This window comes from Hipposideros armiger, unplaced genomic scaffold (assembly GCF_001890085.2).
Source record: "Hipposideros armiger isolate ML-2016 unplaced genomic scaffold, ASM189008v1 scaffold_483, whole genome shotgun sequence".
In the NCBI taxonomy this organism is placed as follows: Eukaryota; Metazoa; Chordata; class Mammalia; order Chiroptera; family Hipposideridae; genus Hipposideros; species Hipposideros armiger.
Window position 1 is genome coordinate 394,842 of NW_017731833.1, and position 14,550 is coordinate 409,391.

Consider the following 14,550-nt stretch of genomic DNA (forward strand, 5'->3'; position numbering starts at 1 on the left):
CACATGTGGGTTAACTCCAGGTCTATATACAGTGACTAATGAGGCTGGGAGCTACGACCAGTACAAATGTGGCAGGCTAGGAGAAATGGTCAAGTTGAAGAGAGCTTCCAGAATATTCTTCCAGGGCCACTGACCTGAATGGCCACTTTTCACTCATTTACCTGTATAATTGTGACAGTATTGTCAGTATATCATAACAGTGCTCAAGGGGGACTGGTTTCACCCCAGGCAATGGGGAAACTATTGGCCCACTCCATCTCCCAAACCTAGACTGAGGGAAACAGAAGTCAAGTCCCAGGGAGGAAACTCGGTATCGAATCTCACGGATGCTAAACCTGACGACCACTTGCACATGTCTCAGCTGGTTCCAGGTCTCCCCTTTCCTTGAGGTGAGAGACGACCAGGTGCCAGTGGGTCAGCGGGCCTCTTTCCCAGGGAACACGTCTGCATGTTCACAGGACCCGTCGACTTGCTCTTGGTTCCACCACATACCAGCTTTACCCTGCTGGCCCAGGCCACTCACCCTCGCCAAGCCTCGCTGCGTATCCCCATCCACAAAACGGGGACAATGCAAGCCTTTTAGGGCTGTGGCGAAGATTAGAGAAAAATTCAGCATCCGCTCCACCTCCACCTGGAGCGTAGGTATTTTTAGGAAGGTAGAGCATTCGAGAAAAACACACTGTAGGAAGGAATCCTAAACCAAAAAGCAGCCGCATTACAGGAGGCGAAGAGTGTGCCTCCGTGGGACCATCCCGCGTGACGGCACCTGCCTCTGCCCCATAAAACAGTGGTCCAGTTACAGGCTTCCCCTCTCTTTTTGGGAGTCAGTTACCAGTCTGCTGTGCTCAGCTGCAAAAGAATAAAGGCCGTTGGGCTCCCAACACATCCGGAAGTAACCCCCATGCAGACAGGGCAACCCTTGGCCTCCAAGCTGCGCTCCGCATCGCACCGTCCCCCCGAGCTCTCCCCACTCCATAAACGCCCCCGTAAATGCACTCCCATCTCCCATCCTGCTGTTTCTGTGCCTGTGCCCTGCCCTCTCCGGGGACCTCTCTCATGCTCACAAGTCTGCAGGTCGTTTTCCAAACAACCCTGGATGGACTCCACCAGAAGAAGGGGTCTAATTTGCAGACAGCCATTTGTTCTTACAGTTCTCAGCTACCAGACAGGAAATTCAAGGAAAAACCTCAACAGGGGGAAAATAACACAATGTTTTCCAACAAACCAATATAGATTTTCTCTGCTCAAAACATCACACTGCAAGGAGTCACCTGTAAAGAATCATAGAGTAGCATTTCTCGGATGCAAGTGGTACAAGGGCCCTTGTTTAAGAGGGAAAATTCTCATGGACATTCTTCCTCTCAAGAACCGCCAGGGGCCTCAGTTTCAGAAAGAGTAACCTAAAATATGAAGTTCCTACCTACGCTTAGACTAAGTATAAAAGTGGCAAGTCAACAGTTACTGGCACATCTAAAAAGAAATGTCAAATGAGTCACCAAGAAGGCATTCTATATTAAAGACTAAATACCAGCAGCTCTACAAATGACGGGCATTTGTCCAAAAACACGCAAAAGGTAAAATTAGAACAGAAAAGACAACAAAATTGGAGGATAAATATCTACTATCTTGTCTCAAAATATCAAATCACATCTGAAACTGATAAAAGGTTTACTGAGGACCAAACCTTCACGTAACTACTGAGTGAACATTTAATATTCAATGTATTAAGCTTATACATCATTCTAAGAATTCCCTTTTCCTATAAGCTCTCTGTTTAAGGAGAAAACTCTCCAAATCATTTCACCTTTTACTAAATGTGCGAATACTATATACGTGTTCGTTGGAGTTCACACAGCAACCCTTAGGTGACTCCCTCCACAAAACCAGTCGGGCTTTTCCCTCCAGTTTTATTGAGCTCTCAATTGACATACAGCTTTTAAACAAAAATTCAACTTTTAAACAAAAACATCCATCCTGATTTTTAGGTTCAACAGGTGAGACAAAAGGTAGTTAAAAAGGAAATAAGGTTTGAAGTCCACCTGGGCCCACTGATCAAAGCAGCTCCCACCCTTGGAAAGGATACATGGTTCATTAAATCCCACAAGTGCTTTCTAAAGGGGTGAGGGTGTAGGGGGGCACTCTGTAAGACCAGGAGCTGGTACAATCTCCTTGAAGGATAACCTGGCAATATCCACCACTAAGTTTTTCAATGGGCGTAACTTTGACTCAGCAATTCCATTTCCAGGAGCTTCTCCTAAGAAGATAATCTGGCACGTACACGAGGCTGCAACAACTTTTTTTTTTTTTTTTTGTCCAGAATGCCCCAAATTGTCAGGATCTTGAATACCGCCCACTGCCACAAGGGCTGGCCAGATAAAATTATAGTGCTTGTGTGCTTATTACTCTTTCCCCTTACACCAGCAGTTCTCAACCTGTGGGTCGCGACCCCTTTGGGGGTCGAACGACCCTTTCACAGGGGTCGCCTAAGGCTATTGGAAAACAAAAAGCTATTTACATGACGATTCATAACAGTAGCAAAATTACAGTTATAGAGTAGCAACGAAAATAATTTTATGGTTGGGGGTCACCACAACATGAAGAACTGTATTAAGGGGTCACGGCATTAGGAAGGTTGAGAACCGCGGCCTTACACGATGGGTTGTGGACTCTTTTTAATTTCTAAGGGCACAACTGCACCCTATGCTATCGTCCCCACCCCCATCATTCAACACGGATATTCCCCCATGCTCCCTAAGCAGCATCAAGGTCACCCCCCAAATAGTCACCAGTTATTTTATGTCAGCAATAGAAAAACCGTGATTAAATTACTACAGAAAAGTCACCGGAACGACAGGGAAGAGTTATTTACTTCCGATCAGCAATCTCTGAATTTGCCCCGTGACGCTAAATGAAAGCTGGCAGAGACAAGCAGAGCAGGCGTCAGAAGGCAGCAGGACCTGTCCCTCCGGCAGAGGGAAGGGACACACACAGCAACCGGCCACTAGGTGTCATTGTCCTTCTGGGTGCTGTTTACATGTTGCATATTCCAGTCAAAAGGAAGTCAAGTGGTCTAGACAAGTAATTCCTTAAATGGCATTAATTTAAAATAATCTGACCTTTATTTGGGGTCCTGCACAGAAGTTGACCAAAATAAAACTGAGAACCCACTGGAGACTGGCCACCAGCCCTCGGAGGCGAGCGGCTGCCTGAAATACAGCATCTCAGTGACGGCACTGAAGCATGTAGACTTCCAGACACCGGGGGAAAGGTCCCAACAGGCAGGAAAGTCGGAACCACACAAGGTCAACATCCAGGACCCAAAAGTCACAGCAGTAATCAAATCAGAATAACAGACTGCTTTCCGTCTGAATGTTTTGAAAACCACAAACAGCATGCAAGAGAGACTGGTCTCTTTTTTTTTTTCCATAAGGAGTTCAAAGTTCTTGAACACCTTTAGGGCGGCATTTTACCAATCATGTAGGTTTTCCCCCCACTTCATTCGTGGAAATGGATGGCTGATGAAACTTAACAAACGCCATCCAGCCCAAGCCACTGCCGTCAGTGTCGAGTGCATGTTTTACATTTTAACTGAATCCGTTGCTGGGTTGTTTTTTTTAATTGAGATATGACACATCAGCCTGGAGTTTTAGCTTCTCTTGAAAGAGCAGGGCCCTGGCAGCAGCTCTCAGCTCACCTGCCCCCACAGCCACAGCAGGGGGGTGGAGCGGCCCCCCCAGGGCCCACACACGCGCTCTCCACTTAGCAACCTGGCCCACCAAGTCCCCTCCATTCCAGCTGGCTTCCTGCGTGGCCACGGGGAATGTGAATTTATAACCCCTGCTGTAAAAAACGCAGGAGCAGCAAGGGTTTGTACTAATAAGATCTCAACTGAACAGAGTAATTTTCAGACCAGAAAAGGAAAAGCAGCGCTACTGAAAGGTCCTTCCACCGAGGTGGCCCCACAGGCAGGCACACACATGGAAAGTTCTCCCAGCAGGCCTGCGCAGCCATTCCGCTGGACCCTCCTGCTCAGCACACACTTCCGGGGCATTCTGACCGGTGCAGTGATTGTGGGAGTGAGGACAGGGGAGGGGGGCGCTGCTGATATGCAATGGACAGCAGCCAGGGACGCCGGATGCCCCAAAGTACACGTACGCTCGTCCGCACAATTTTATGTCTGCTTGGACATTCATACAGGTTAACTGAGGTTAAAAAGCCGTGTGCAATTTCTGAGCAGACCCCTAACTCCACGGCTCTGCAAGGTTTAATTAATACTATTGTTAATACATTTTGAGAAAATGCAAGTGCTATTTAATCAAGGGAAGCATGTACTTTGCTTTCTTGATAACATTACCCAGAGCTGCTGACCATTTTGCAAAATGACATTACAGAAAACACGCTTTGTGGGTCGCCAGTTCCCCACGCCTACGAGTCCCAGTCTTCGCGGCCTTATTCCTGGGGTTCACACACACAGTACAAGCATTTACTTCCTATGGTGTCTAGAGTGGTCGTGCTTGAGCACCGACTTACAAAACCATATAATTTACTACTTTTATTTCTCCTTGATAATTCATGTTTTAATGTAGTAACTTGGGAGGTTATACTATTTATGAATTTTATTTCCTGTTTGTATATTTACATACCATATTTCCCCATGTATAAGACGCACCCTTTTTCGAAAAATTCTGGGTCTAAAAACTGGGTGTGTCTTATACAATGGTTGTAGATTTTTTTTACTTGCACTTCCCACTTTTTCGCACTTGTTTTTGCGCTCCTTGTAGTTTTTTTACGACGCACCCAGTTTTTAGACCCCAAATTTTTTGAAGAAGAGTGCATCTTATACATGGGGAAAAACGGTAATATTTGCAGCTGGCCCGGTGAGGTGGAAGACTTCTGCCCTAAAACCATTAAAATAATGATGCAACTCCTGAAGTCTTTAAAGCAGTCTTTTTCCATTGTATCTTCTCCTCTTACTCTGTGATGCCCACAGATGCCTCAGACTGAGGCTTGTCACTTCCTCTTCCTCCAGGAAGCGCTCCATGGCCACATCACATACCCTTATCCACATAGGAGATGGGTGCCCTTTCTAGGTGCTCGCACAGACTTGGTACTTGGCCCTGTAATAGCACTTGCCACTCTGCCTTCATTTATTTTCCCTTTGTTATTATTGGTTATTCAGCTTCCAGAGGGTTGAGATGCTGTCACAGTTTTATCACCATCACAGTGCTCATTCCGTCAACAAGTGCTTCTTGAGCACCTACTATGTGCCAGACACTATCACAGGCACTGAGATGCTGTGGTAAACAAGACAGACACTGTCTCTCACCTAATGGGGCTGCCATTCTGATGAGTGACAGATGATAATTTAGGAAACTACTACTGGGTAGTCGGAAAAGTCATGATACATTTTTGCAACGAAAAACATAGAAAAAATGCGTTCATGACTTTTCCGACAACCCAATATAATAAATACAACTGCAGACTGATCAGTGCTGAGAAAATGATACTCCGAGCTCTGTGATGGAAGAAAGCAGCAGGCCAGCTCCGAGATGAGGAGGCGGGGCAAGACCTCACTGAGCTGCCACTCACACTGAGATACAGAGGAGGAGACGGTCTTAGCTTAGGAAGAGTTGGGGGAAATGCTCTCAACATTCTAAACCGCTGTGATGCTCCCAACAAATGAACTAAATGCAACAGAGCCCGTGTGGCTGGAGTGTAGGCAGAACACTTCAGGATGCCCCGAGGGGACAGCAGGGTCCAGCGGAGCAGAGCCCGGAAGGCAGTGCAGTGGGGGTGGCCGCGTGTGCGTGCTGACACCTGACGAAAAGCTCCCTGAGGGTCGGAACCTGGTCTGTTCCTGTGTGTACATGTCATCGAACCTGGAGCACCGTGAGTGGCGACGAGGACCCCTCTCTCCTTAGGGTCAGCTGCCTTTTATCCCTTCATTCAAGAACAGACGAAGGCCGGTCCCCAGATGTGGAGGCTGAGAAACGAATCCCGCAGCCCAGTCCCCGCGGCCCCACCCCGCCCGGTACGTACGTGCAGTTTGTTGAGCAGCACGGCATCTGTGGTGCTGTTGGCCCCTGGCTTGGCTGCTTTCCAAAACTGCTTCTGGGCAGAGTAACGGTTCATGGGACACAGCTTGAAGAGGCAATCTAGGGGTGAAAGGAACAAAGCGTGTTACGGAGGAAGGACATAGCCCTGTGATTGGAAAACCTTCCTGTGATGCTTATGGGCTGTTATCAATTGCGTGTGAGCATAATGCACAAAGCACAGGACCCTTCTCAAACCTCCCCTTTGACCTTGAATTCTGAGCACCACCATGTGAGGTTATAGGTGAGGAAACTGAGGTTTCTGGAAACTCAGTCAGTTGTCACACAGCCGGTTAGTGGCAGAGCTGGGACTCACTGCTCCACAGTTGTCGCCTTTCCTTTGTGCTGGACAAACAGGACGAACGTTCTCACTGTGCAATGATACATCCACACCCTTTCGTATGTAAACCCAACCCTCTTCAACCCAACTACATTTAACAAACTACTGCAGCTGCTTATTTGGGGGGACCTGCTAGAACAGTGGTCTCTGGAGACTCGTGTACAAGATGGTTCTCTGGGAGCAGAGCAAAAATACCTGGACCTGATCAGAGTGCCCTTGCCTCTCAGTCTCAGTGCTCCGTGACACCCTCCGGGCTCATGGGACTTTAGACACTGTCCTACGTAGAACCAACCCTCACAAAATGGACTAGTGGTTTCAAAGTCACCCAGATATTAAAAATCATAAACAAAACCATTTTAAAACTTGTCGCTAATGATGAACCTTACCCTAAAACACGTGTGTGCCGTAAGGTACTAGTGGTAACATGGCAATCCTGATTAACAGGATGCTACGTTATTGTTTAATGTTAATCTTTTTCACCAACGTCTACTTGCTTGCTTGTTTTTATAAGGTCTACAATATATTATTAATACAGTAACACTACATACATATAGTTATGTGTATATAACTTTTAAATACACACACATACACACACACAGTTTAGGGGTATATTTGTCTAATTCTTTCATAGGGATATGTCATCCAAAAAGTTTAGAAATAACTGCTCTAAGAAACTAATATTAAAATTGGCACTCCCTGAGACGTTTACATTTCAACATAGTGGGTTTTCCAATGGTAAATATTTATACAGTAAAACTAATAAATTTCAAATGAATACCCAGATTTGAAAAATTGCACCCTGAACATAGATCAGAACTAACTTTACGGAAATTCCATCTACTAACTGGACTCTCTGGTCTTTAAAACATCCCCTTAAAGGACCCTGAACAGGTGAACATCTAGTTACTGTCTTAGCCCAGGGGTCAGCAAGCTTTGAGACAGAAGAGCCACCAGGGGTCAGCAAACTGCGGCTCTTTGGGTACGTACATTTGGCTCTGAAGTAAAATTGAAAATGAAAATAAAACTATCATAGTTTCGTTTATAATATTACTTTAAATTTTCCTTATTTGTAAAAATAAAATCATGGCTCTCGAATAATTTTTAAATTATTGTGAGGGACAGGATTGGCTCTTCCAGGGCTCGGCAAACTTTTGAGATGGAACCTACCCAAAGAGCCGCATGTGTCTCGTGAGCCGCAGTTTGCCGACCCCTGTCTTAGCCAAATAACTATCTCAGTAATAATACAATTTCCTGTCTTGTTAAGCACATGGACACTGGGCCTTCCCTCTAAATGGAATCACCCTTTCTTCTAGTTGGAATAAATTTTTACCAAGTACAGTACTGCACAAATACTGACATTGTTCAGAAAAAAATAAAAGGTTGTTTAATTGTAGAACTAAAAGGTGCTTTTCTCCTTTCTATAACATCCTTCCTCACTACATATTTTTACCTAGTCACAAGCAGTTATAAGGTAAATATAAGACCACTGATATCCATCTTTGTCAAAAACAGAATCCATCTGCTGAATGATTTAGTGCATGTGAACAAGACTATCTATTCTTTAGAGAACAAAGGACATAGCAGGAAACCTATTTAAAGACAGGACTGCTCTCCCACCTCTTGTGAAAGCCACAGCCACTGTCATTGACTACATCCCTGGTGACTTAATGCCATCACTGAGAGACATGGCTTTCTAGCAGTTTGATGTATGTGTGAAGTCCCCACTGACCCCGTGAACACTCACACACAACCATGAGGCCACTGGCCTGCGTTAAACGTCTTATCACTGACAGGACAAAGGGGGGCACCCGGGCTGAGCACGGAGGGCTTCCTTGATAATCACATGACTTACAAAGAGCCTTCAAAACATTTACGTCACCAGTGTTAATATGTGACACAGGACGTACTCGATGGACCAAATGGGATTAACAACTTCAAATCTCATCAATAATAAGACACACGTCATATGATGGCAGCTAAATGGCATGCATTCCAAAACCCAACTGGATTTAAGCTCGTGTGGGGGACAGTCAGGCTATATCCATGATGCCCGGGGACTAACGTGCTGTGGGAAGTACCATCCCGCAGACGGCTCAAGGTGCAGTCGAGTCGAGCACCCTCCTGAACACACAGAAGGGCCCCCCCACAGGCTCAAAACTTCAGATAACTGGACATTCACCTACGGGGAGACTGAACTTAAGCACTGCTAATCCCACCAAAATCCTTGCTATAACTTCCACGCCAACTATTTTCCTTGGGCAGCACAGAGCATTGTAGTGTGCATCAATACATTTACAACCAAACGCCTATGGACACGGAAGAGATGCTAACATACTTGAACCAGCACCAGCTTAGCCTTGCCGATTTGGTCTTGTTTCCTGGTTGCTTAGCAACTGATTCAAGGCGAAAATTAAATTAAGCAATTCAAATGTGATGGTGAAGTTACGATTCAGCAGCTCTGCATTGCCCCTTTCTATCTGGATGGCACAGCGCAGGGCGGAATTACAGTCACATTGGACCCTCATACTGGGTCAAGTATAGCAACATAGAAATCCAGGAAATCCAGTAGAAGAGTAGACACAATGCCCATTTGGGGAAGGGTGTGTGTGTGTGTGCATATATATATGTGTGCATGTACACACGCACTGTGGTTTGATCTCTCTCCAAAGAAATGCCACGAAGATCTAATGTGACAAGTGTTATTTCAAGGCCTTTGAAGAATAAGCTAAAAACTAAGCTTTCAAAAAACTACTTTGGAATATTCCTGAGCTTTAGCAGATGCCACATCGGGCCAGCACAGAAGTTTGCTGAAAAGAGGGGTTAAGTGTTACGAAGCTGAGTGGGGTGACACCGGAAAGGGTGGCCATGGGTGACCGTCCACATTTTAAAAGGCATTCAGAACGCGGCTGGAGGGAGAGCGCTCAGTGGCTCGGTGCATGCAGGAACCATGACAGGCACTGCGGTGTGCAGGTGAGAGAAGACGGAAGTGAGGAGCCACAGGTGTGCTTGGAGCCGTCTGCAGGTCCCAAGGGCAGTGAGAAAGCTAAGACGGTGACCTCAGAGGGGAGCCGCGCAGGGACTAAGTCACAGAGCGAAGGCTGCCTGCCGGGAGAACAGCCCGAAGCCCACCATCTCCACGTCCCTAGGAAGGTGAGCTCTAGAGCATAAGGACCCTGAGGGTGGGCATGTTCGCCTGTTTTGTACCCTCTGGTCTAGGGGAAGAGGGGGGCGCAGTGCTGGTCGGTGAGTGAATCATTTAAACACGGTGTAATCCCTGGGGCCCCAGAGGTGAGGGCACGTATGTCCACTGGAGCCACTGCCAGCTCTAAGCCCTCAGGAGACCATTCGCACATTCCACTGCGATTTGTTCAAGTGCCTATTGTGTGCTAAGCACAGTACCGGGTACTGGAAATAAACAGGGAACCAGGCACAAGTTTCCTAATTACGTCCCAGCAACCGCAAAAAACTAGCTCAACACTCAAGTTGAATTACAGCGAGTGAGAAGTACTAGGCGGCAGGGACTCCATGGTGACACGATGTAGCTGGTGTGTGTGTGTGAGGGGGGGCGGCATTTTACCCCGGCTCCTCGGGAAAGGCATGGCCAGGACTGGCATCCGAAGGGGGGCTGGGAGGAGGAGGAGGGGCCAGCCCTGAGACACCTCTGGGGCGAAGCCTTCCAGGCAGAGGGAGTAGCAAGCAGAAAGGCCCGGGGCTGGAAGGAAACCTTGACATGGTTAAAAACAAGAGACGATGGCTGAAGCGTAGTGCGCACACGTGAGCTTGGGGAGAGGCGGCTTGCCTCCTGTGGGGTCAGCGCTGGGCAGCGACCAGGGCCTGGAGCAGAGAACCTGGGCTGCCCTGTGTGCCCAGGGAGCTTTCTTTGGCGGACGGTGCCTGCTAAGAAAGGGGAGGCTGGGGAGGGGCGGTGTGGGCGAGAGGAGTAAAAACGCAGAATTTCATTTCAGCTATGCTTAGCTTCAAATGCCCGTGCAGCACCCCAGCTGAAACGTCGAGTGGGCCCTCCATCAACCAGCACGCTGGCTCCCCAGAGCAGTCAGCTATTTAAGGAGGTGAGGGGGAGATGGAAGAGGAAGGACGGGGGTGCTGGAGAGGGGAGGAGGGTGGAGGAAGTCAGCATCACAAATACAGTGTAGCTCCCATCTGCCACCAGACAGATCTATCCAAAGCTAGAGAATATGTTCATGGAGGCTGACAAAAGCTTGAACTTGATTCAAAGTTTTCACAGGGGAGAATAAAGACCCTTCCCCCCCCCACACAAAAAAACAACCACCAAGCCAACACAAGGAAAACTGAAAACAAAAAAGCCCAACTCCGTCGTCTAAGAAATTAAACTCCATCTTCCCAAGTTGCAGTAAATGAAGATGGGGCGAGGAAGGCGGGGTGAGACTGGACAGACGGAGGGACGTGAACCTGTGCACCTGCAGAGGGGGTGCCTGTGAGAAGCGGGCCGATTTGCCCCGTGGACCCCGACAAGGCTCAGGAACCCACAATGACACTGCGCAGGGCACGTCGCTGCCCCACCTGGAGCAGGGACACAGGGCTCCAGGGGCTGAGGATGCTAGTGAGGATCGGATGACAGGTCACACACACTATCCGTCCGCGACACGGAGACATACTGAGGCCCTCAGAGGGAGAGAAGATGGTAAATGCTACGGAAGAGCTGAGCAAATAAAGGAAAACAGGGTCAGTGCTAACTCCAGGGGACAACTGCACATTAAAATCTAGTATGTCCTACAGGGATTTACACAATCAAAACAGTCTAAGGCTGAATGTTACTTCAGCCAGAAAAAAAAAACACGTGGTATCACATCCAATGGAAGGATGGAGGAGAGAGAGGCAAGTGTCAGCGAGCCAAACGCATCAGTAGTAACAGGAAGTCAAAGGGTGATATTTAAAATGGATTAATCTACAGACGTTGGAAGGCACACATCATCTAGGAACACAGTAAATACCAGAAGAAAATGTTAGTTTAAATTGTTGCCGCTGGAAAGCGGGAAGGCATGCGGTCTCAGACACGGGACCGCTATTTTTATTCTGCATTTGATCAATATTTGACCTTTTTTATTACGGTGAAATTCACATAACATAAAGTTAACCGTTTTAAAGCAGACAGTTCAGTGGCATTTCATACATTCGTAGTGTTGTGCACCCCCCACCTCTGTGTATCTCCAGAGCATTTTCATCACCTCGCAAGGAAGCGCTGGACCGAGGAAGCAGCTCCCCACAGTCCCCAAAATTTCACTTTTTAAAGGGTGTGCACGTATCAGCGAAAATACTGAACTTTCTTAAACGACCCCTTTGGGCGCAATCACTGTTTTCACTGAGCTGTGGCTGGACAACCACAGAGTGACAAAGGCAACAAGCTGGGAACTGCTGGGGTCAGTGGGGCTACGGGGACCCTTCCGCTGACGGCACGCAGGCTGGGCGGCTGCTGTGGACAGGGCCCTGCCACCAGCCAAGCTCAGTGCACGCGATAAGCCAGCCGCTGTGCTGCTGGGCACACGCTGCAAAGAAGCCCCTCGCGGGTCCTCGGGTCTCACACGTCCACAGGCGGGAGGAAAGCCACGAGAAGTCACACCTGCTCTTAGCGGCACTGGCCGGCTAAGACATGTCTCCCAGGCCATCAGTGAAACCCGTCACACGACCCCACCATGCTGCCAAGGAGCTAAGCAAGGTGGTCCAGCTCATCGCCCAGGAGGAAGAAAGGAGTTAGCTGCGTGCCCAGCCAACCTCAGCTGCAGCCCTGACAGGGTGCCAAGCGTCCACTCACTCTTACCCACGTGGTGTGGCCGTTCACTAGACAAACAGACCCCTCTCACACAGCTCTTAGGCCCACCTCAGTGACCGAAAAGACCAACAATCAACAGGCTACCATCTTTTTAAAAATTCTTCATTTAGCCAGTGTGTGTGTGTATGTGTGTATATATATATATATATATATATATATATATATATATATATATGCAATTTTATACAGGGAGAAATCCAGGGGAGACTTACATGAGCAACACTTAGGAAAAATTTAAGTGCTCACTGTTCATATCTTGCCTTCTTTTGAAAAGTCTAAGAGGCAACAGAATGCAAATTTCAGAAGAAACAGAAAATATCATTAACAAAGAGAAGGGGGGCTATTAATTACATCCCCACCAAGGAAGCTAAGATTTAACAAGAAGTAATGAAAGGGGAATACAGAATAATCCATATTTTAGGAACTCTCCCAACTCAAACTTGCTAGACTGAAAGTGTCACAGGGCTGGTCTTATCTGCCTCATGCATCGTTCTGCCCCAGGGACTAGGGGGCCAGCGAATGAATGAATGGGTACTCGAGGCGGAAGAACCCTCTAAAACAGCAATGCACAACAGGAAGACCTACACCTATTCCCAACAAAAGCCTTCCGGGAACAAGTCATTAACTCCAGTTCACCAAAGAGGAAGCCGCTACAACACGCTGGTGTGTCTGCTGCACGTTAATCGCATTTCCCAAGTCATGTGACATTAACAAGAAGTTAAGTGACATTTTCCAATTGGGACAGCAAATAAACCTTCCATTACCTGTCTGCACACAAACACAGACATTGTTATTAACAGACAATGGACAATGAGGCAATTTTTTCCCACTTAGGCGACTAGATGCTTTTTCTGAGTAGAAAACTCAGGACAGATGTCATTTTAAGGGAACAAATTGACAGAGTAGTAAATAGCCCTAGAGATCTAATGCAGCATGTAGAGAATACAGACAGCAATATTGCACTATAATCAAACTTGCTGAGACTAGACCTTAATTATTCTAACCAGTAAAAAAAGGTAATTATGTAACGTGATAGAGGTGTGAATTATTGCTACAATGGCAATCATATTACAATATATAAATGTATCAAATTAACATGTTGCACACCTTCAGTTTATACAGTGTTGCATGTCAGCTGTATGTCAATTAAAGAACAAACATTTAAGAAAAGAAGAAATCCGAAGCGGACAACATCCAGGGCTGCTCTGCGTCTCCCGCCTGCAGGACCATCCTTCACCAACACACAAATGGACTGTATGTGCAGGTAGAAACAGCCTTTTTGATCCACTTTAGCTCAGCCAACTATATTTTTATTTACCTATTTGCAAGGATTATTGAATACGGATCAGCTTTACCCCAGAGACGGACAGTAAAAGACCAGCTGGAACGGCAAGGTGTCTTCCCATTGTGAAGCAAAGAAGGGGCTGGAGGCCACCTGCCTTTGCTCGGACAGCGGGAGGCTCTGTCCTGGACAGATGGATGCAGAGACCCAGCATCAGTTAAAGGTTACTTGTGGCATCAGGGCCGATAGCCAGGGGCAACGTGGACAGTGTGCCAACGAGGGGCGACAGTTCCCGGGACAGAGGCGGTGCCCTTTCAAAGGTTCTAAGCAGGAACCTGGCAGCGCCACCATGCCTTCCCTCGCGCCTGCGCCTGGTCCTGGGAGCAATCCGATCTTCTGCCAGCGGTTTCCTCTTTGGCTCATGTTAGTCAGTCTCTGTTTGCAACCAAGAGTTCAGGCTGATGTGTAGACTGATAAACATTGCACTCTCCTGGCAACGGAAATAAACAAAGGCTTCCACCATCACCAAAGAGAATGCCCCAGACACAGGCGATGGAGCCTGGAAGCCCGGTTCCGCCCTCGCCAGGTTACTGCAACTCTGCTTTCCCGTGTCTTCGTCTAGAAAATGGATCTTTTCTAAGGGACCACCTGGAGTCTGTGGAAGCACACACCCCATGCCAGGTGACCCTCAGGAAACCCCGGTGTGCGAGCGCTGACTCTGCGTGTGGACCTGTCGCCTGGCTGGCTGGGTTTAAACCTCCGCTCTATCCCATGTTACGTATCTCTGGGAAAAGAATCATCCCTGTAAGTTTTTGTTTCTTGCCTGTGACAGGGCAGTAGCCACAAGGGCTAACTCAAAAACTAATTTAAAAGATTAAATTACTTGACTTACAGCGCACTGTACAGACCCCAGCACAGTAATCACACCGTACACACTAGGCACGATGACAGAGCTGGTGAACGACTGTGTGTGCACGCTGCATGCAGCTGAAAACAAGCTCTCGCTGTGCCCAGCAACACGAACGCA

General features: G+C 47.5%; 1 protein-coding gene across 1 annotated transcript in view; it reads right to left on the reverse strand.

The window, feature by feature from the left end:
• Window positions 1-14,550, reverse strand: part of ITPR1 (inositol 1,4,5-trisphosphate receptor type 1) — a 304,897-nt gene that overhangs the window by 190,945 nt on the left and 99,402 nt on the right. The window contains exon 4 of the mRNA XM_019667129.1: window positions 6,040-6,155. Coding sequence (XP_019522674.1) covers window positions 6,040-6,155 — 116 coding nt within the window. The remainder of the gene's footprint in view (window positions 1-6,039; window positions 6,156-14,550) is intronic.